At 43.8% G+C, this 20,580-nt stretch overlaps 1 protein-coding gene across 7 annotated transcripts in view; it reads right to left on the reverse strand.

Annotated features, from left to right (window-relative positions):
* Window positions 1-20,580, reverse strand: part of MGST2 (microsomal glutathione S-transferase 2) — a 65,833-nt gene that overhangs the window by 42,993 nt on the left and 2,260 nt on the right. For all 7 annotated transcript variants that reach the window (XM_035292922.3, XM_035292920.3, XM_054252909.2 and 4 more), the window contains exon 2: window positions 9,038-9,137. In XM_035292922.3, the coding sequence (XP_035148813.1) occupies window positions 9,038-9,137 (100 nt within the window). The remainder of the gene's footprint in view (window positions 1-9,037; window positions 9,138-20,580) is intronic.

Raw genomic sequence — 20,580 nt, forward strand, 5'->3', positions numbered from 1 at the left:
GAGGTCCAACTAAAGATAGAATTAGCCAAAACTTTGGGCTTCTTGGCCATGCTGAGGGCAAAATCAGCAGGAGAAAAGAGTAAGGAAAAGGCTAGGTCTCTAAGCTCTAAGACTTCCAAAGAGGTGAAGGGAAACCAGTACTTCTGGTCCAGGAGAGCCAGAAAAGAGAGTACATTCCTCCTCCAGAGAAAAGAACAGATAACCAAGTAGGCTTTGGAATGAACTGGTTATCCCACGGAATTCTGCCCTAAGATAAAGTCTAAAAGGCTTTGCAAGCAATGACTGTGATCTGGTTTGGCCAGATTTATCCCACACCTGAGAAAAAATTGGTCTAGTGCTGTGGAAAATTCAAGAGGAAATCTGAAGCATGCAGTGGGGCCGTCCCCATTCACTCTTCAGTGAGCAGCCAGGGGAACAGCTACTGTGTTGCTGCTCCAGGTATTTCCTGGCTTCAAATCTGCACTGATTATTGGTCATCATTTTTAAACACTCTCTGTTCTACCATGATTAATCCAAAAAAAACAAGACATCTAACATGGAAACTGGGTTTGTATACTGTACTTACTTTATAAATAGTAACTTGAGAGAAACACTTGGAAATGGTGTTCAGTTTTATTCCTAGGACAAGAGGATTCCAGATATAGACGAGGAAGGAGAGCAAAATAACTTCAAAGAAACTCAAATTTGTGGAAACAAATAATAAAAATAGAACCAAGAAGTGTCCCAGGGACTTAGCCTGCTGGATACCCGGTAGTTCCCAAGAAGTTTTCAGATCATGAAAGACAAAGTGGGAAGATCTGGAATTTCCTCCTGTGATGATTTTTATAAATAGTATAGTGTCTCCCAAACTTCAAGTGTGAATCTAACACTGTCAAAATTTTAGCCTTTCAACGTACCACTATCTTTCTACAAATCAACTTCTTTTTTGCTTAAATTATGAAAAAACAAATTTTACATCATTACAAGTACAGAAATAGTATAACTTTCTAAATAAAGGATAGGTATAAAAATAAATCCAATGAAAACAAAAAGTTACTAAATTCTAGTGAGATACTATTGATTGCTGAAGGCTTTGAGCGTGATGTTCTTTCTCTGTTGAATAGGGTATAAACCAAAAATCAAATTCTAATCTGAATGGACTTCCTCCTCAGCTAGGGCCCTTTTAAAATTTAATCTGACAGACTGTAAAGTGAGGGTCGGATATATCACTGTTACACCTCTTCAGCATTAACAGCAACACAGACTTCAAGTCTGACAAGAAACATTTTACAACTTATTCTCTCTGAAGCTGCTATCTGAAGGCTTCCTTTGCAAATAAGAACTTTGGTCTCATACTCCTTTATCTTAACCCAGACATTCCCTTCTACTGATCCCAGATATTTAGATAAACTCAACCAATTATCAACCAGAAAAATTTTAAATCTACCTATAAGCTGAAAGCCCCCTACCCCCACCTCACCTATTTCAAATTGTTCCACTTTTCTGGACAAAACCATGTATTTCTTAAATGCATTTGATTCAAGTTTCATATCTCCCTAAAATGTATAAAACTAAGTTGCACCCCAAGCAAACTGGGCACATGTTCTCAGGACCTCCTGAGGGCTGTGTCATGGGCTATGGTCACTCATATTTGGCTCAGAATAAATCTCTTCAGGCTGGGCGTTGTGGCTCATGCCTGTAATCCCAGCATTTTGGGAGGCCAAAGCAGGTGGATCATTTGAGGTCAGGAGTTTGAGACCAGCTTGGCCAACATGGTAAAACCCTATCTCTACTAAAAATAAAAAAATTAGCCGGGCGTGGTGACACATGCCTGTAGTCCAGCTACTCAGGAGGCTGAGGCAGGAGAATCACTTGAACCCAGGAGGCTGAGGTTGCAGTGAGCCAAGATCACACCACCGCACTTTAGCCTGGGTGACAGAGTCAGATTCTGTCTAAAAATAAATAAATACATACATGAATCTCTTTAAATATTTTATAGAGTTTGCACTTTTTATTGACAAGGGAAAATGGGTGTGCACAGGATGTCAAAAACGAATCACGATGACTTCCTGCTAAACATGGTAGATTGAACCCATGTCCATTTTTTCTCGCTTCTGAAGCTTCACTAAACTGCTAGTAAAAGAATAAAAAATCAATATGAGTAATCAAGAACAAAGAGAATGAGAACAGACACAAAAGTAGAAGAGAGGAAGTGAGGGTGATCTGGCTGCAACACCTGTCACCCCATCAATTGCCAGGGTTGAATTGGCTGATCTAGCTGGCAAGGCGGGTGTTTCCTTCTTCCCTCCCCACTCCACGTGTACCGCTTCCGAAGCTGCACACTCGGCCAAAGAGGACGACCATCCTTGATAGGGGAGAATCAGTTTTCAGTCAAGGGTATATGAGTAGCTGTGCTCCCCTGCTAGAACCTCCAAACAAGCTCTCAAGAGTGGAAGAGAGACATTAGCAAATTTCTGCAGGAAAGACAGCACATGGAGGAACAGTAGCTGGACTGGTAGAGTGCAGAAAGCCGAAACCTATGTGCCTGCGGCAGTAAGAAGCAACGAAAACTGAGACCATCCTTACCCCAGAACCAAAAGAGGCTCAGGAATTGCACACCACAGGTACCTTAGAGGCCAGAGGCTGGAACGTGAGAGTGGTTGAAAGACTGAACAAGGAGGGCGTAGCAGCCCTCCACCTCTGCTTCCCATCCTGAGCCCCACCCTGCTCCCCATCACAGGAGGTGGGAAGCTTAGTGCCTGGAGAAACACAACCGGAGACTCTCTTGGGGACTTCCGGAACAATAGAGGTGGGGGTAAAATTCTGTCCTGAAAACAGTCAGAATCTGCATACTGAACACTGCACAGTTGAAAACCTTTCCGGCCTTTACCCGCTGCACTCTCCAAAGTCAGGTCTATTATCCTATCTCCACCCCTCTTCTCTAGAGAAACTAAGTGGTACCAGAAAGATGACCTACAGACACTTTGGGGTTTCTACAGAAGAAAGCTGCCTCCTGATCAATCGTAAGCCCCAGCCATGCACATGGAGTTTCCAGTTTCCACATCACTCTCTAATCCCTCTTTCTTAAATGTACACAGACAGCTACTTGAGAATTATGAATGCTGATGTTTGGGTAAAACCTCTAAGATCTCCTTTGTTCAGACTTCTCTGCAGGACCCTTGTCATCGTCTTGACCTCCTGATGCCATTAGGGATCAGTCGTCTTTTCTTCTTTACTTACTGATATGGTTTGGCTGTGTCCCCACCCCAGTCTCATCTTGAATTCCCACATGTTGTGGGAAGGACCTGGTGGGAGGTAATTGAATCATGGGGCAAGTCTTTCCTGTGTTATTCTTGTGATAGTGAATATGTCTCACAAGATCTGATGGTTTCAGGCCAGGCGCAGTGGCTCACGGCTGTAATCCTAGCACTTTGGGAGGCCAAGGCAGGCAGATCACCTGAGTTCAGACATTCGAGACCAGTCAAGCCAACATGATGAAACTCTGTCTCTACTAAAAATACAAAAAATTAGCTGGGCGTGGTGGTGGGCACCTATAGTCCCAGCTACTCTGGAGGCTGAGGCACAAGAATCGCTTGAACCTGGGAGGCAGCGGTTGCAGTGAGCCAAGATTGCAGCCACTGCATTCCAGCCTGGATGACAGAGTGAGACGCCATCTCAAAAAAAAAAAAAAAAAGAAAAGATCTGATGATTTTTTAAAGAGGCATTTGCCCGCACAAGCACTCTCATTTTTTGCCTGCTGCCATCCACATAAGATGTGACTTGCTCCTCCTTGCCTTCCTCCATGATTGTGAGGCTTCCCGATCCACATGGAACTGTAAGTCCAATTAAACCTCTTTGTTTTGTAAATTGCTCAATCTCTGGTATGTCTCTATCAGCAGCATGAAAACGGACTAACACACCTACACACACTCCCCTAAGTGATTTCATCCAGTCTCATGGCTGTAAGTCATCTTCCAGTACCAATGAAGCATGAATTTGTATTTCCAGCTCAGATCTCTCTCCTAAAGTGCAGATTTGTTCATCCAGCTGCCTGTCTATTTGGAGGTGTAAACAACAATGTATTTATCAGCTTATGATGAAATCATAAACGATCCAAATGGCTTAGTAGATCACAATGCTTAAGGCCTCTCCTTGACGGTGGTTTACGTCACATCTCAGACACAGTAAGTCAAGAATCAACCTCCTAATGCTTCCCCAAAAGTGCTTCCCCTGCAGCCTTCTCCATCTCAGATCATCGCATCGCCATCCTTTGGGATGGATGCTCAGGCCAATAATCCAAGTGTCATTCTTGACTGTTCTCACACTTCACATTCATTATGTCAAAAAATTCTACTGGCTCTACCCTCAGAGTATATCCAGAGCCTGACCACTTCCCATCATTTCACAGCTATCTTCCTGGCTCTAGATGACAGAGACAGGAGACAGCCAAGGGTCCCTGGTGAAACCAGACCCTCAAGTCTAAAACAGCCAGAAGGCTGGAAGGCCGGATGAAACCCACCACCCTGAGAGAGAACGGCCCCTGTTTGCCTGCCCTTTCCCCACTGATTCTTTCTGAATAATCCCCACAAGTGCACTGGGGGAATGGGATGGAGCCACGGAAGTTCTCACCTTGTGCACGGGGAAGAGCCTGGTCTCTTCAGCTCGTGGTGGTGACCTGGAATCAATGTGTGAGTAGGATCCCCTCCCGCTTTCCTGAGAGTTTTTTTTTTTTTTTTTTTAACATCCAATAAATTCTACTCTACTCACCCTTCAATGTGTCCACGCACCTAACCTTTCCTGGCCACGTGACGAGAACCCAGTTCTAGCTGAGCTAAGGAGCAAAAATTCTGCCATACAGCCATCATCATTTCTTGCCGGGATTGTTGCTATAGCTTTCTAAATGAATTTTCTGCTCCTCCCAATGCCTCCATTCAGACTCTTCTCAGCAAAGCAGACAGTGGTCTTTAAGGCCCAGTGTGACCCAGCCATCCATAACCTCTCTGACTTGTCCTCCTACTCCCTGCCAGGCTCCTCCTCTGCAGTCCCCTGACCTCCTGACTAACCTACTAGGCATATCTCCAGTTAGGAGATTCTCCCTGACTATTCTTTCTGATCCAAGAGCTCTTTCTCTACATGTTCAGAAATGCCACCTTCTCAATGGGACCTACACCCATGGCCATATTGTACACCACAGACCACACAACTCACCCCCTGCCAGGAACCCACCCATACCCTCTTACAATGCTATCCTTTGTCTTTTCTTTTCTTTTTTTTGGCACTAATTACCTTCTAAGACAGTATATGATTTTCTCTTTTTTTTTTTTTTTTTGAGTTGGGGTCTTTTTCTGTTGCCCAGGCTGGAGTATAGTGGCATGATCATGGCTCACTCAAGCCTTGAACTCCTAGGCTCAACCAATCCTCCCACTTCAGCCTCCCAAGTAGCTAGGTATGCACCACCACAGGTGCCTAATTTTTAAAAAAATTTTAATACAGAGAGGGGGTCTTGCTGTGTTGCCCAGGCTGCTTTTGAACTCCTGCCCTTAAGCAGTCCTCCCTGCCTGAGCCTTCTGAGTCCCTGGGATTACAGATGTGAGCTACCATCCCCAGCTTACATTATTTGCTTATAATATCATCTGTTTATTGTTTATTTATTTTCTGGCTTCCTCGGTAAACTCCAAGAGGGAAAGGATTTTTGTTGGATTTGTTCATGGATCTAGGCCAAGCTATTACAACAACGCCCAGTACATGGAGGTGCTTGGCAAATACTTAATGGGTAAATAATAAATACAGATGAAAGACAAAGGCCAAAATAGGCAAGAAGGCACTTGGAAGGAAGAGAAATGTGACAGAGAATTTTTTAAATTATAATTAAAATCCTCAAATATAAGAGAATAAACTGCATCATTGAAATTTAAAAAGTGATGGTTTAACATCAGCACCAACAACTAAAAAAAATAGAAAATAAAATATGTTATTGGAAATTAAAATTATGACATCTGAAATTTCAGTAAAAAGTTAGAAGTTGAGGAAATTCCTGTGAAAGAACAAAAATCCAAAAATATAAAAACCTGAAGATGAAAGAAAACTAGAGGATCCGTCCTAGAAGTTCACACACAACTAGTATGTGTTTTAAGAATAAAAGAATCGAGAACTGAAGGAGAGGAAATTTGGGGGGAAAATAATATTTAAAAATATCCTGGGCCAGGAGTAGTGGCTCACACCTCTAGTCCCAGCACTTTGGGAGGCCAGGGTTGGCAGATTGCTTGAGCTCAGGAGTTGGAGACCAGCCTGGGCAACATGGTGAAACCTCATCTCTACCAAAAAATACAAATATTAGCAGAGCATCGTAGCATGGCCCTGTAGTCCTGGCTACTCGGGAGACAGAGGTAGGAGGATTGCCTGAGCCTGGCAGGTCAAGATCCTGCCATTGCACTCTACCCAGGGCAAGAGAGTGAGAACCTGTCTCAAAACCAAAAAAATTCTAAAACAGAAGGACATGAGTTTTCAGGCTGTGAAAGCCTCGCCTAGGGTTGAGCGCAGTGAAGAAAACCTCTTAGCAAGCACAATGCCATTAACATCTTCAGGCAAGATCCTGAAGTTTCCGTAGCTTCCAAACAAAAGGTCCAGAATCAGAATAGCACAGAACATCTCAACAACATCAACAGAAACTAGGAAGTCATGGAACAAATTTTTTCAAAACTCTGAGGGTAAGAATTTTAAATATAGAAATGTATGTGTGAGCCCGGCACGGTTGCTCACGCCTATAATCCCAGCACTTTGGGAGGCTGAGGCAGGTGGATCACCTGAGGTCAGGAGTTCGAGACCAGCCTGGCCAACACAGTGAAACCCCATCTGTACTGAAAATACAAAAAATTAGCTGGGCATGGTGGTGGGCACCTGTAATCCCAGCTACTTGGGAGGCTGAGGCAGGAGGATCGCTTGAACCCGGGAGGCGAAGCTTGCAGTGAGCCGAGATTGCACCATTGCACTCCGGCCTGGGCAACAAAAGCGAAACTCCATCTCAAGAAAAAAAAAAAAAGAGGGGTCCAAAGTGGCTCCGGCCGGAGGTCATGGCGCTTGCGAAGGCGAGGTCATGAGTTCAAGGCTAACCTGAGCAACCTTATAAGCTCAAACTGATTGGCAAAAAAAAAAAAAAAGAAAGAAAGAAACATGTGTAACCAAGCCCCAGGATAGCAGCTGTGCAACCAGCGCCAAGAGTATCCCGCAGCTCGGAACGAAAACAGGAGAACTCAGGCAGAAATGACTCCAAGACAGAAAAACATATTACTAGATTATCTGATGCATTTGAATTTAACAGAAGGAGATTTCAGTTCTGCAGAAGATTTAGGAATAAAACTAAGTAAGCAAAGAAATAGAGACAATTATTAACCCTAGGGGAAAAAATGGCACAGAAAGGAAATGTAACCACCGTATACTATTTGGCTCTGCTTTCAACATTATTTACTTAATCACAATAATATGAACATTGGCTACTGATTTACTTCAACAGAGTATAATGTAACTGAAAGGATCAGGTAAGGAAAGGAGGAAGGAGCATGAAATTTTTTCCTCCATAAAAAGAGGCCAGCTGACAATGTCTAAAATTTGTGAATCAATAAACAGTGAAAGTATAATGTTTAGAAATACAGAAGTAAATACCCATAGTAGTAGTCAAAAGGGGTTATTTCTAGGGATAGCCAGAGGGTGAGAGGAAGTAGGGACAAGGAAGAGTTATTTATTGTCATAAAAACCTGTAATCCCACTTTATTTTCAGATCACGTACATGTATTACTCTGATAAAAATAAACATTAATTTTGAGGTGTGGGACATGCTGGCTCCAAACCAATACTTTCCACTTGACATAACCATCAGGATTCAAAAGATAATTGAAATGAGAATGACTTCTCATCATGTTCAATGTTATTTAAAAGCAAGTCTACACACCTCTTACAATTATCTTGTGTACTCTCAGTGGTATTCACCCCACACTTTCAAGCCTAGGGAGTCGTCTGTAAAACCCTCCTTGGAGCAAGTGGGTAATCAAGAGACCAGTACTATCATCTCAAGGACCATGGCCTGCCAAAATTGATTCAAGATGTAATAAAAAGCCTGACTAGTCCAATAATCATTAAAGAATGCAAATCCTATAATTTAAAAATTTTCCACAAGAAAAACATCAGGCCCGGATTATTTTAAGGCAAGTTCCACACAACCTTGAAGGAACACACTCTTCCCATCTTATTAAAATTCTCTGAGAAAATAGAACAGGATGCTTCCTCCAACTCATTTGAGACTAGGTTCATTTGTATCAAAATGAGACAAGAACAATATAAGAAAGGCAAAGTACAGACCAAGCTCACTCATAAACATGAAGGAAAAATCCCAAGATATTAACAAAAGAACCCAATGACATCTCAGTCGTGAAGCATGAAATGTTTTTTAAAGCAACTATTTTGGGAGATGAAATATAAAGGAAGCCCCAGCGTCTCGCAGCAGGCAAGTTCACAGTGTTTATGGTGGAACATTCTGTCTGGGTCTGAGAAAACAAGGAGGACAAGATGATCAAAAACATGGCTCATCCATGTGAGCTGGAACGCTTTCTCATTCTTCCAGGTTTCTGGTTTTAAGAAATGGTTCATGGAGAATCCAGTAGAAGATTAATAGTGATCTACCTCTGTTTTGAAATAGGGAAGAAAGAATGAAAATAGAAAATTGTAGCATAACTAATCCAACTTCAGACTATTACATTCTCACAAGGCTCCAGGGGGCTTCTCTGACCCAGCGACCATGCTTGGGAGACACGGCAGTCCCTCTTGAGATCCCAGCCTTTTCTGTAAATATGCCCTGCTGAATTGGTCATAGATGAGGGCAGAGACATTGTGCACCAAACCCTTTAAACTTTATGGATTCTGAGAAGGGTCCTGGCTGTGAAGAGTGACTTGTTATAACTAGATGTTGCACATGAAGTTAGTCTTCTTCATACCCTTTCCGCCTAATCAGGAATTCTATCTCTATGGCAGGCACAGAGCCATGAAGGGTGGAAGAAGCATTACTTACTGCGCCCGAAATACTCTCTCAAACTCTGGTGATCCAGTGACGGCTGGGGGCGTGACTTTGTATTTTAATCTTGCCTTTCCAACTTGCAAAGCAAAATAACCTGCAAGTAAAGTGAAATGTTGTGTTAAAGATGGGGCACATCATTATCATCAGTGAAATGCAAATTTAAATTACGATTAGATAGTACTACATACCTATTAGAATGTCTAAAATTACAAAGACAGATGATACCAATTAAAAAAGACAGGCGACGATATGAGAGCAATCAGAACTCTCACACTCTGCTGGTGGGAATGTAAAATGGTCCAACCACTTTGAAAAACAGTTTGGAAGGGAGTCTTTTAGTTAGACATACCACAAATGTATAACCCAGTCATTCCACTCATAGGTATTTCCCTAAGAGAAATGAAACCCTGTGTCCATACCGTAGGGGCCAAAGCCCTTGGCCCCATGGAGGTTCAGTGAAAATCACTGACATGAGGCAGATTAATTAACAGAAGTTAAATCACACACATTTGTTTCATATGTATACATACGAGCCCTCAGAACAAAGACCCAGCCCCACAGTGAGGTACAGCAGTCATATGCCATCTTTCTTTTTTTTTTTTTTTCCCCCCAAGACAGAGTCTTGCTCTGTCACTCAGGCTGGAGTGCAGTGGTGTGATCTCAGCTCACTGCAACCTCCATTTCTCAGTGATTCCCCTGCCTCAGCCTCACAGGTAGCTGGGATTACTGGTGTGCCACCATGCCCAGCTAATTTTTTCATTTTTAGTAGAGATGGGGTTTCACCATGTTGGCCAGGCTGGTCTTAAACTCCTGACCTCAGGTGATCCACCCACCTTGGCCTCCCAAAGTGCTGGGATTACAGGCATAAGCCACCGTAATATGCCATTTTAGGGTCACAGAAATATGAAAGGAAAATAAATCTCAGGACCTCAAAATCACTAAGCAAGGGAAAAGTCAAGCTGAGAAATACAGCAGGCAAACCTGTCTCCCATTTTACTTCCTAAATAAGATAATTACCAAGCACAATTTGCCCACAAGGAAAAGCTTATCTTCACAGGTGCTGGACAGAAAGTTATCCCTCCGCTCACCTGAGACAAACACACATCTGATTGCTTCCTCTGCCCTATTGTTTATGTAAAAATGCAGATTAACTGAGCCAGACTAAATTGTATATTTAGTTAAAGGCTTATCAAGGACTCAAAAGAATGCAACCGTTATCTCTTCTCTACCTATGACCTGGAAGCCCCTGCTTTGAGTTGTCCTGCCTTACCTGGACCAAACCAATGTACATCTTACACATATTGATTGATGTTTCATAATCCCTCTAAAATGTATAAAAGCAAGCCGTACCCTGACCACTTTGGGCACGGGTCATCAGGACCTCCTGAGGCTGTGTCACAGGCACATCCTTAACCTTGACAAAGTAAACTTTCTAAATTGGTTGAGACCTAGCAGATATTTTGGGTTCACAGAAACAACGCAGGCTCAGAACATGGCCAAGAAAAGCAGCTTATGGGGCCGAGCGCAGTGGCTCACACCTGTAATCCCAGCACTTCAGGACGCCAAGGGGGGTGGATCACTTGAGGTTAGGAATTGAAGACCAGCCTGGTCAACATGGTGAAACCCCATCTCTACTAAAATACAAAAAATTAGCCAGGCATGTTGGCACACACCAGTAGTCTTAGCTATTCGAGAGGCTGAGGGAGGAGAATTGCTTGAACTCTGAAGGAGATGGCAGTGAGCCAAGATTGCGCCATTGCACTCCAGCCTGAGTGACACAGCAAGACTCCATCTTAAAATAAAAACAAAAACAAAGCTTATGGTGGTAAGTCAGGTTTTAGTGGCAAGACAGGATATGGGAGGGGAAGAAGAGGAGGCTCAGCTAGCAAAGGGGATCATGTTATGTAGATGAAATCTCACAGATAGCAGCCCTCAGAAAATAGATGGTAAGTGTTTCCTCCAGATCTTTACGGGTGTCAGACTCCATTACTCTCTCCCAGATCTGGACAGGGAAGGCCTGGCTGTATTAATGGAGATTCTCCACAATGCACAGTTCCCCCAGAAAAGACAGCTTTGCAGCACCACTTCAAACTCTGTCAAAGAAGTAGATCTTGGAGTAAAATATTTTTATTTCCTTCAGTACAAAGAATTGTACACAAATATGCACAGCAGCTTTATTTATAATAGCCAAAAACTAGGAACAACTCTGTGATGGCTAATTTTATGCATCAACTTGGCTAGCATATGGCGCCTAGTTGTTTGGTCAAACACCAGCCGAGATGTTGCTGTGAAGGTACTTTTTAGATGTGATTAATACTGAAATCAACTGACTTCAAGGAAAGCAGATTACCCTACTTAATGTGGATGGCCTCATCCAATCAGTTGAAGGCCCTAGGAGGTAAGACTGAGTTCCCCCAAAGAAAAAGGACTTCTGCCTCCAGACTGCCTTCAACTCCAGATTGTAACATCAACTTTTGCCTACCAGCCTTTCCTGCAGATTTCAGACTTGCCAGCCCCCACAATTGTGTCAGCCAATTCCTTAAAATAATTCTCCGTGTGTATGTCTATATGTGAGTGTATGTATTGATTCTGTTTCTCTGGAGAACCCTGACTCATATGAGTGTCCATCAACAAGTGAGTAGATAAATAAATCATGATATAGCCCTACAATGGGATAATACTTAATGGTAAGAAAAAGGAATAAATGATTGATATCCCAAAAAAATGAGCGAATCTCAAAATAATTATGCTGAATGAAAGCAAGGATTAAAAAAAAAGAATACTACTACTGTATATTTCACTTATATAAAATTCTTTTTTTTTTTTTTTTTTGAGACAGTCTTGCTCTGTCGCCAGGTGCCAGGCTGGAGTGCAATGGTGCAATCACTGCAACCTCCACCTCCTGGTTCAAGCAATTCTCCTGCCTCAGCCTCCCAAGTAGCTGGGACTACAGGTGTGCGCCACCATGCCCAGCTAATTTTTGTATTTTTTTAGTAGAGATGAGGTTTCACCATGTTGGCCAGGATGGTCTCGATTTCTTAACCTCGTGATCTGCCTGCCTCGGCCTCCTAAATTGCTGGGATTACAGGCATGAGCCACAGCGCCCGGCTCACCTATATAAAATTCTCAGAATGCTAATGAATCTATAGTGACATAAACATTGCCTGGAGATGAGGAGGCCAGGAGGGAGGGGCCACTAAAGAGAGCGAAGACCACCTTGTGGCCATGAAGCAGATCATCCAGAGGCAGAACTCTTTATCTGAGGAGTTTAGGAGTAATTAGACTTCCCTATATCTAAAGCCGGTCCAGGCTTCTTTTCCCAAAATTTATATGTAACTGGAATTTCTCTATATCTATACATCTCTGGGATGCATGCATGATGAAGCTCATTGTACAATTTGCTGACGTTACGACACCAAAATGTCTACAAATATAATCATTTATCATGACATATGTGGCTAATATGGTCCCAATTACCCTTAAGCTCCTGCTTTAAGATCCATAAACACCCCTAAGGAAAATCCTCCCCGGCATGCTCCATCCTCTTGCTGAGGCGCCCCGCTGCACTCTTCTGCAGCTTTCTCTCAATCTAATAAAACTTTCCTTTTCAAACCTATACCGTTGTCGGTAAATTCTTATTCCCTGCAGGCCAATCACTTTCCACTGCTAGGGCTCTGACACCCTGCCCAGCAAGTACAAGAAAACTTCTGGGGATGATGGCTCCCTGCCTGTCTAAGTTTCCCTGTTATAAAACAGTATGACTTTCTTCTTCTTCACTTCATCAGATAATCAGTTCTGATGCCTGAGAGCACCTTCACCTTGTGATGAGTTCTGTGGACTTCTTTCACCTGCACATCCACACTTCCTCCTGTGGCAGCTTTGGAACCATCAGTAGGTCCTGCCTCCTGTCCTTAACTCCCTCTTTTCACCCCATAATAAACTGGCATTGGGACAGAGCAAGGAACACTCTTAGGGGCCTGCCAGCCCCCTCAAGCATGGAAATAAAGAAAACCTCAAGTTCCTTCAAGGGAAATTCCAGGCACCTTGCTAGCCTCAGACCTGCTAAATGAGAAGGTAACAATAGTTTAAGTAATAGTCACCCAAATAAGATAGAGTTACACAATGTTCAGTTCCCTACAGACACTAAAGAAAACGTCTTAATGTAGGTTCCTGAGTTGTATCTTAGAAACCAGGACCCCTACCCAGACAGAAAATGCTGACCACTGTGAGCACTGAATTCTGACCACTATTCCCCAGTCTAAATTTCTCCCTGAGGGGCCTGCAGAGAATTACACACACAGGTTAAACCTTGTGAAAGGAAAATAAATCTTGGGACCCCCAAATCACTAAGCCAAAGGGAAAAGTCAGGTTGGGAACTGCACTGGACAAAATAGCTACAAAGATTTTTTTTTTTTTTTAAGATAGAGTTTCACTTTATTGCCCAGGCTGGAGTGCAGTGGTGTAATCTCAGCTCACTGCAATCTCTGCCTCCCAGGTTCAAGCAATTTTCCTACCTCAGCTTCCCGAATAGCTGGGATTATAGGCATATGCCACCATGCCCAGCTAATATTTTGTATTTTTAGTAGAGCTAGGGTTTCACCATGTTGGCTAGGCTGGTCTCAAATTCCTGACCTCAAATGATCTGCCCACCTTGGCCTCTTAAAGTGTTGGGATTATAGGTGTGAGCCACTGCATCCAGCCCCAGATTTAAAAAGAAAAAAAAAAGCTACATATCTCCCTCATGATTTACCCACAAGGAAATTCCTTTTCGACAAAGGACAGACAGAACTCAAAGTGATTCCTCTGCTCACTTAAGTACATATTTGATTGCTTCCTTTGATTCAGTAAAAGGCTAATCAGAAACTCAAAAGAATGTCTCCTATCTACCTATGACCTGATGCCCCTCCCCACTTTGAGTTGTCTCTCCTTTCTGGACTGAACCAATGTACATCTGACATATATGGATTGATGTCTCATGCCTCCCTAAAATGTATAAAACCAGGCTGTGCCCTGACCACCTGGGGCACCTGTTGACACAGACCCTCCGAGGCTGTGTCATGGGCACATCCTTAACCTTGGCAAAATAAATTTTCTAAATTGATTGAAACTTGTCTCACATACTTTTTGGTTTAGAACCTTAATATTTCTGCTGACCCCAAGTTTTTAGACAAAGCTTTGCTTTCTTAACCAATTGCAAACCAAAGAATCTCTGTATCCACCTGTGACCTGTAAGTCCCTCTGTTAAGGTATCCTGCCTTTTGGGGCCAAACCAAGGTATAACCTCCATATATTGATTTATTATGATTTTCCTATACCCCCTGCTTTCCTGAAATGTACCCTTGCCTTTAAAAACTCTTGCTTGGGCCAGGAGTGGTTGCTCACACCTGTAATCCAGCACTCTGGGAGGCTGAGGTGGGAGAATTACTTGAGACTAGGAGATCAAGACCAGCCTGGGCAACATAGTGTGACCCTGTCTCTATAAAACAAATTTTAAAAACCCATCTAGGCATGGTGGCTCACACCTGTAATTCACAGCATTTTGGGAGGCTGAGGCGGGAGGATTGCTTGAGCCCAGGAGTTTGAGACCAGCCTGGACAACATAGTGAGACCCCATGTCTACAGAATACAAATAAAAAAATTAACCAGGTGTGGCAATGGTCCCAGCTACTCAGGAGGCTGAGTAGGCAGGATTGCTTAAGCCTGGGAGGACAAGGTTGCAGTGAGCTGGAGTGGTTGCACTCCAACCTGGGTGACAGAGTGAGACCCTGTTTCAAATAATAGTAATAACATAAATAAAATTGTAAAACCCTTGGTTGAAAGCCATTGGGGATTTAAGGTCTTAGGCGTTAGTACCCAGTTCTCCTTGCTTGGCACCCTCAATCAATGCCTCACTTTCTGTCACTGCATATCCTGGTGCTGGTGTTTGCTTCTGTGTGCTGGGCAAATGGACCTATGTTCAGTTGGTTTACAGCATCTATTATTTCCCTTCACATTATTCTTTCAGTTTTAGCTCCTCACCATTTGTCTCCCACACTATCCCCTTGTCTGACTGGTTTTAGCACCTCAATATCTGTTTCCTACATGCTAATGTTTTAAAAATGAGTTCCTTTAAAAATTCCATACCAAGTATGTAGCTTCGGTCTCTCCCTGGGTTAGAAAATTAGGGGCAGTGTGTTTCCGACTGAACAGGAGACGATCTCCCCTCTCACAAGAAGTCAGTCAATATTGATCCTGGTGTAGCAAGGGTTCTCAAAGCAGACTCTTACCTTCCCCTATGCTCCCTTCTGCTACAAATAAGCTGTTGTTTAGGATTTAAACATTGTCACTGAATATCTAAAGTATACGGTGGGTCACGCCTGTAACCCCAGCACTTTGGGAGGCCAAGGCAAGCAGATCACTTAAGGTCAAGAGTTCGAGACCATCCTGGCCAACACGGTGAAACCCCATCTCTACTAAAAATACAAAAATTAACTGGGTGTGGTGGTGCACACCTATAGTCCCAGCTACTTGGGAGACTGAGGCAGGAAATTCACTGGAACCTGGGAGGCAGAGGTTGCAGTGAGCTGAGATTGCACCACCGCACTCCTGTCTGAGACTCCAAGTCAAAAAAACAACAACAACAACTGTGTAAATGTTTAGGATTAGAGTTTTTCTCATTCATTCTGCAGGCTAAGAGAGCAGAGTAAATAGAAGGAATGTACGGGATGGGCCCTGACCGTCTCCAACCCTGGGCTCCATCCCCCCAGGACACCATCAATCTGGAGAGGCCAATAACTCATGAGCTTGGCTAGTGCCAAAAAAAAGGGGGGATTTGTCCACTGAGGGGGAAATGAGGAGTTGGCCACTCTGCACCTGCTGTTACCATTGCTTCTAACTTGCTTCACAGCCTTGCAGAAAACATTTGACAAATCTTCTTGCTTCCACCTATAAAATGGAAATAATGAAAGATATCTGCTCCTAGATTTATGAATTAGGAATGCACAAGAGCCTAGAGCTTCAAAATGAGGCTGTAAGCAAGCTTCAAAATTGCTATCTTTTTAGGTGAATGGCATCTGGTGGGCATTGTTTGTGACACTAGCAAGTGTGAGGTATGAGCTTCAGTAAATGGAAGAGGTGCTGAGACAGCCCACCTACTCCCAACCCAGCCCCAAGAAAGAGGATTCAGCTGGGCTCAGCTCCAGCCCCAAGGGATAGAATCCCTTCTGTTCTCTCAGGCCAGGGGCCTCAGGGAGACCACGGCTATTTTTGGAATAATGTGATGAGAGTAGGGCCAGGTGCAGTGGCACTTTGGGAGGCTGAGGCGGGTGGATCGCCTGAGGTCAAAAGTTCAACACCAGCCTGACCAACATACTGAAACCCCATCTCTACTAAAAATACAAAAATTAGCCAGGTGCAGTGGCACATGCCAGTAGTCCCAGCTACTCAAGCGGCTGAGACAGGAGAATCGCTTGAACCCAGAGGTTCCAGTGAGCCGAGATTACACCACTGTGCTACAGCCTAGGTCAGAATGAGACTCCATCTCAAAACAAAACAAAACAAAAAAACAAGAAAAAAAATTAGCCAGACATGGTGGCACACCTGTAGTTCCAGTTACTCAGGAGACTGAGGCAGGAGAATTGCTTGACCCTGAGAGGCAGAGGCTGCAGTGAGCTGAGATCACACCACTGTGCTACATACAGCCTGGGGGACAGAGCCTGACTCTGTCTCAAAAATAAATAAATAAAATAAAATAAAAATGTACATATATATGATGAATACATGATGAGAGTGGGGTGCTGTAGAGTTTCAACTTTATTTCCCTTCTTATGAGTTGATTAAAACCTCATGAGAAGAATGTCCTTCAGTTTTGCCTGTCTTTCCTCTTTCCCTAGCTTTCTCCAGAGATGCACATGTGCTGAGGAGAGTGAACTGAGACCCTTTTAAACTAAAAATAAAACCCTAAGCTCCCAAACAACTGAACAGACCCCCTCCTGGCCAAAGCAACCCCAGAGAGACCTGAAAAACGGGATTCCCTGTCTGAGGGGAAAGAGGTAGGACACACCTGGTTGTGCCCCTCCCTTTTGGAGCTTAAGTACAACTGTCCAGGATTAAGGTTAAAATAGGGATCATAAGACTAAACACAACGGGCTGCAGCAAGAAGACACCAAATTGTACACAAGACCTAAGGCCTTGCAAGGAAAGGGTTAAGTCACACCCTACAAACCATCAAATCTTACTAGGCCAGTTCTTTTCAATTAACCCAGTATGTGGCTTACTTTCCAATCTGACTCTGGTATAGCATCACATGACTGACCTCTTTATCTTTTTTTTTTTTTTTTTTTGAGGTGGGGTCTCACTGTTACCCAGTCTAGAGTGCAGTGGCATGATCTTGGCTCACTGTAGCCCATGGGCTCAAGCACTTCTCCCACCTCAGCCTCCCAAGTAGCTAGGATTACAGGTGAGCACCACCACACTTGGCTAATTTTTTGTATTTTTAATGGAGACAGCATTTCGTCATGTTGTCCAGACTAGTCTTGAACTCCTGGGCTCAAGCAATCTGCCCACCTTGGTCACCCAAAGTGCTTGATTACAGGCATGAACCACCACACCGGCCACATCCTTCTCATAATGTAAGTATTTCTTTGTGCTGAAGTCAAGTCTTCAAACAAAGTTTTACTCTTTTAACCAACTGCAGATTTGAGAATCTCTGAGTCCACTTGTAACCTGTATGCTCCCTGCTTCAAAATATCCCACATTTTTGGATTGAACCAGTATATACCTTCCACGTATTGATTTATGTCTTCACCTGTAATTTCTGCCTCCCTAAAATGTATAAAACCAAACTGTAACCCAGTTACCTTGGGATCACCCACTGAAGGCTTCTTGGGTTTGTGTTTTCTCTGAGCCAGGGTCACTCATACTGGCTCAGAATAATCCTCTTTAGAAGACTTCACAGAGTTTGGCATTTCTGTTAACCCCCATGAAGGAAAGCAGAATATTTTGCACCTTAGAATATAACTGAACTAAACAAGTGGCCTTAAGGCCCTTATGACCCTTCCACTGCCTCCTGTCTCAACCCGTGGTCTCTACCAAGGCACAGGATGTGGCTGGGCAGTCCTCTGAAGCTCCCTTATCTACCTAAAAACGAGACTCCCTAACACAAACACAATTGCCTGCCCTCTCCTCCCTCAGAGCTCATTATCTCATGTGGAAAAGAAGACCAAGGAGGCCAGGCATGGTGGCTCAAGCCTGTAATCCCAGCACTTCGGGAGGCCAAGGTGAGCAATCACGAGGTTAGGAGTTTGAGACCAGCCTGACCAATATGTTGAAACCCTGTTGCAACCAAAAATACAAAACTTAGCTGGGCGTGGTGGCTTGTGCCTGTAATCCCAGCTACTTAGAAGGCAGAGGCAGGAGAATCGCTTGAACTCCAGAGGCAGAGGTTGCAGTGAGCCAAGATTGTGCCATTGCACTCCAGCCTGGTCGACAGAGCCAGACTCCATCTCAAAAATAAATAAATAAATAAAGAAGACCGACAAATGCACACACCTGGACGAACTTTCCCACCAGATTAAGCCTACCCCTCTGGCCCATCAAGTTCCGAAGAGAGTCATTGACAAGTTTACTTTGTCTCCCAGTCCATTCATCTTCCCTAATAATCTTTTGCTACCACTCAAAAGCATTGTTTGCATTCCTCATCCCCTCCCTCCCCTGTGAAGAATAGTATATAAGCTACTGTACCCCTTTGGATTACTGGGCAATCATTCTCTCATACTGTGCATATTAAAATAAATTGCCATACCCTTTCTCCTGTTAACCTGCCTTTTGTCAGTTGATTTTTGGTGAACCTTCAGAGGGTGAAGGGAAAAGCTTTCTCTTTTCCCCTTACCCCCTATGATCCCCACCCAGCCCCAGCTGGGCTCCTTCACCCTGTGGCTACCTCTCCATGCAGCAGAAGCCTCTCTCTTCGAAGAAGGATGTTAGGATGTGAACCAACAGTGCTGAGCACGTACATGGAGCCAGGCACTATGGCAGGATTTCCTCCAAGGGGTCCCATTAAACCCTCTTTGATGGTGACATTGAAGGGCAGTGTATCCTGAACAGGGACACCCAGCTGGGAAGTGGCTAGACCAGACAGATACAGCTCTGTCTGTCTTCAAAACCATGGCACATGGTATCCCAACTCCATGAACACTAGACTTGCAAAGGCAGCAAATTCTGGTTCCTAATGCCAGCAAAACAGTTGTGTCTTCCTCTTTCTAACTCCCTCGTGCATTCTCTCTCTCTCCTTTGTAAACCAAAACTAAAATTCTAAGCCCCCCAACCATCTCAATGGAGTCTGTCTCTAGGCCAAGAGCATTCTGAAGTTAAACTAAAAAATTAGTTCAGACCATAATGGGAAGGAGGTGTCAGATGTGCCTCATTATATCCTCCTCCCTTAGTAATTCAGACACAACTGACCAGCATTAACATTAAAACAGACCTTAATGTTAGTCCAAACTGCGCCATTTTGTAAGCCCCCTGCCATTTCACAGATCTTGGTCAGAATGAAAGATTCCGTTGGGGTTCAGGCCCTGGGAAACATCCTGCCCAGCCACCTGACCACAAGGCCCGGGGGCATCCTTATCATACCCTGCCAAGCAAAAGCCCAACTGAAGGAACATCCCTATCATATCCTGCTGGACAAAGGGCCCAAGGAACATCCCTGGCCAAACTACCTGACCATAGGAACATCTTATCAATATCCTCCAGGGCAGCAAGCCACACTGCCCAAACCCCTCCTGCCCACATCTATACATATCCCAGCCTGTAAGCAGTGGGGGGCTCTGGCGTTAAGCTGGTCCCCTACCTCCACAGGTTTTTGCAATACACCTGTGTTGTTGGAAAGCCGCCCTCTCTCTCTTTCTTTAACCCTCACCTTCCCTTTAAAAAACCTAACACTTGGGCTGGGCGCGGTAGCTCACGCCTGTAATCCCAGCACTTTGGGAGGCCAAGGCAGGTGGATCACGAGGTCAAGAGACGAGACCATCCTGGTCAACATGGTGAAACCCTGTCTCTACTAAAAATAGAAAAAATTAGCTGGGCATGATGGCACGTGCCTGTAATCCCAGCTACTCAGGAGGCTGAGGCAGGAGAATTGCCTGAACCCAGAAGACGGAGGGTGCGGTGAGCCAAGATCACGCCATTGCACTCCAGCCTGGGTAACAAGAGTGAAACTCAGTCTTAAAAAACAAAACAAAACAAAAAACCTAACACATAAGACTTTTTGTAGAAATAAGACACCAAATTCCAGCCTGAATCTAGTATAGCATCACATGGCAGATAGTAAGCCTTGAAAGAAATTGAAGTATTTTACCCTAAAATATATTTGTCATATTCTGAAATGGTCCTGCAAAATTGTCTCTTGCAAGAAAAGTCTACATTCAGCAGAAAATCTCTTTCCCTTTCCAGGTCTTTTCTCTGATCCAGGAGAGAATTAACAGAGTCTGGCACCTTTTTAAGTCTCATAAGAAACATTTACAATCTATTCTCTCCAAACCCTGGTACCTGAAAGCTTC

This window comes from Callithrix jacchus, chromosome 3 (genome assembly GCF_049354715.1).
Source record: "Callithrix jacchus isolate 240 chromosome 3, calJac240_pri, whole genome shotgun sequence".
NCBI classification, from domain to species: Eukaryota; Metazoa; Chordata; class Mammalia; order Primates; family Cebidae; genus Callithrix; species Callithrix jacchus.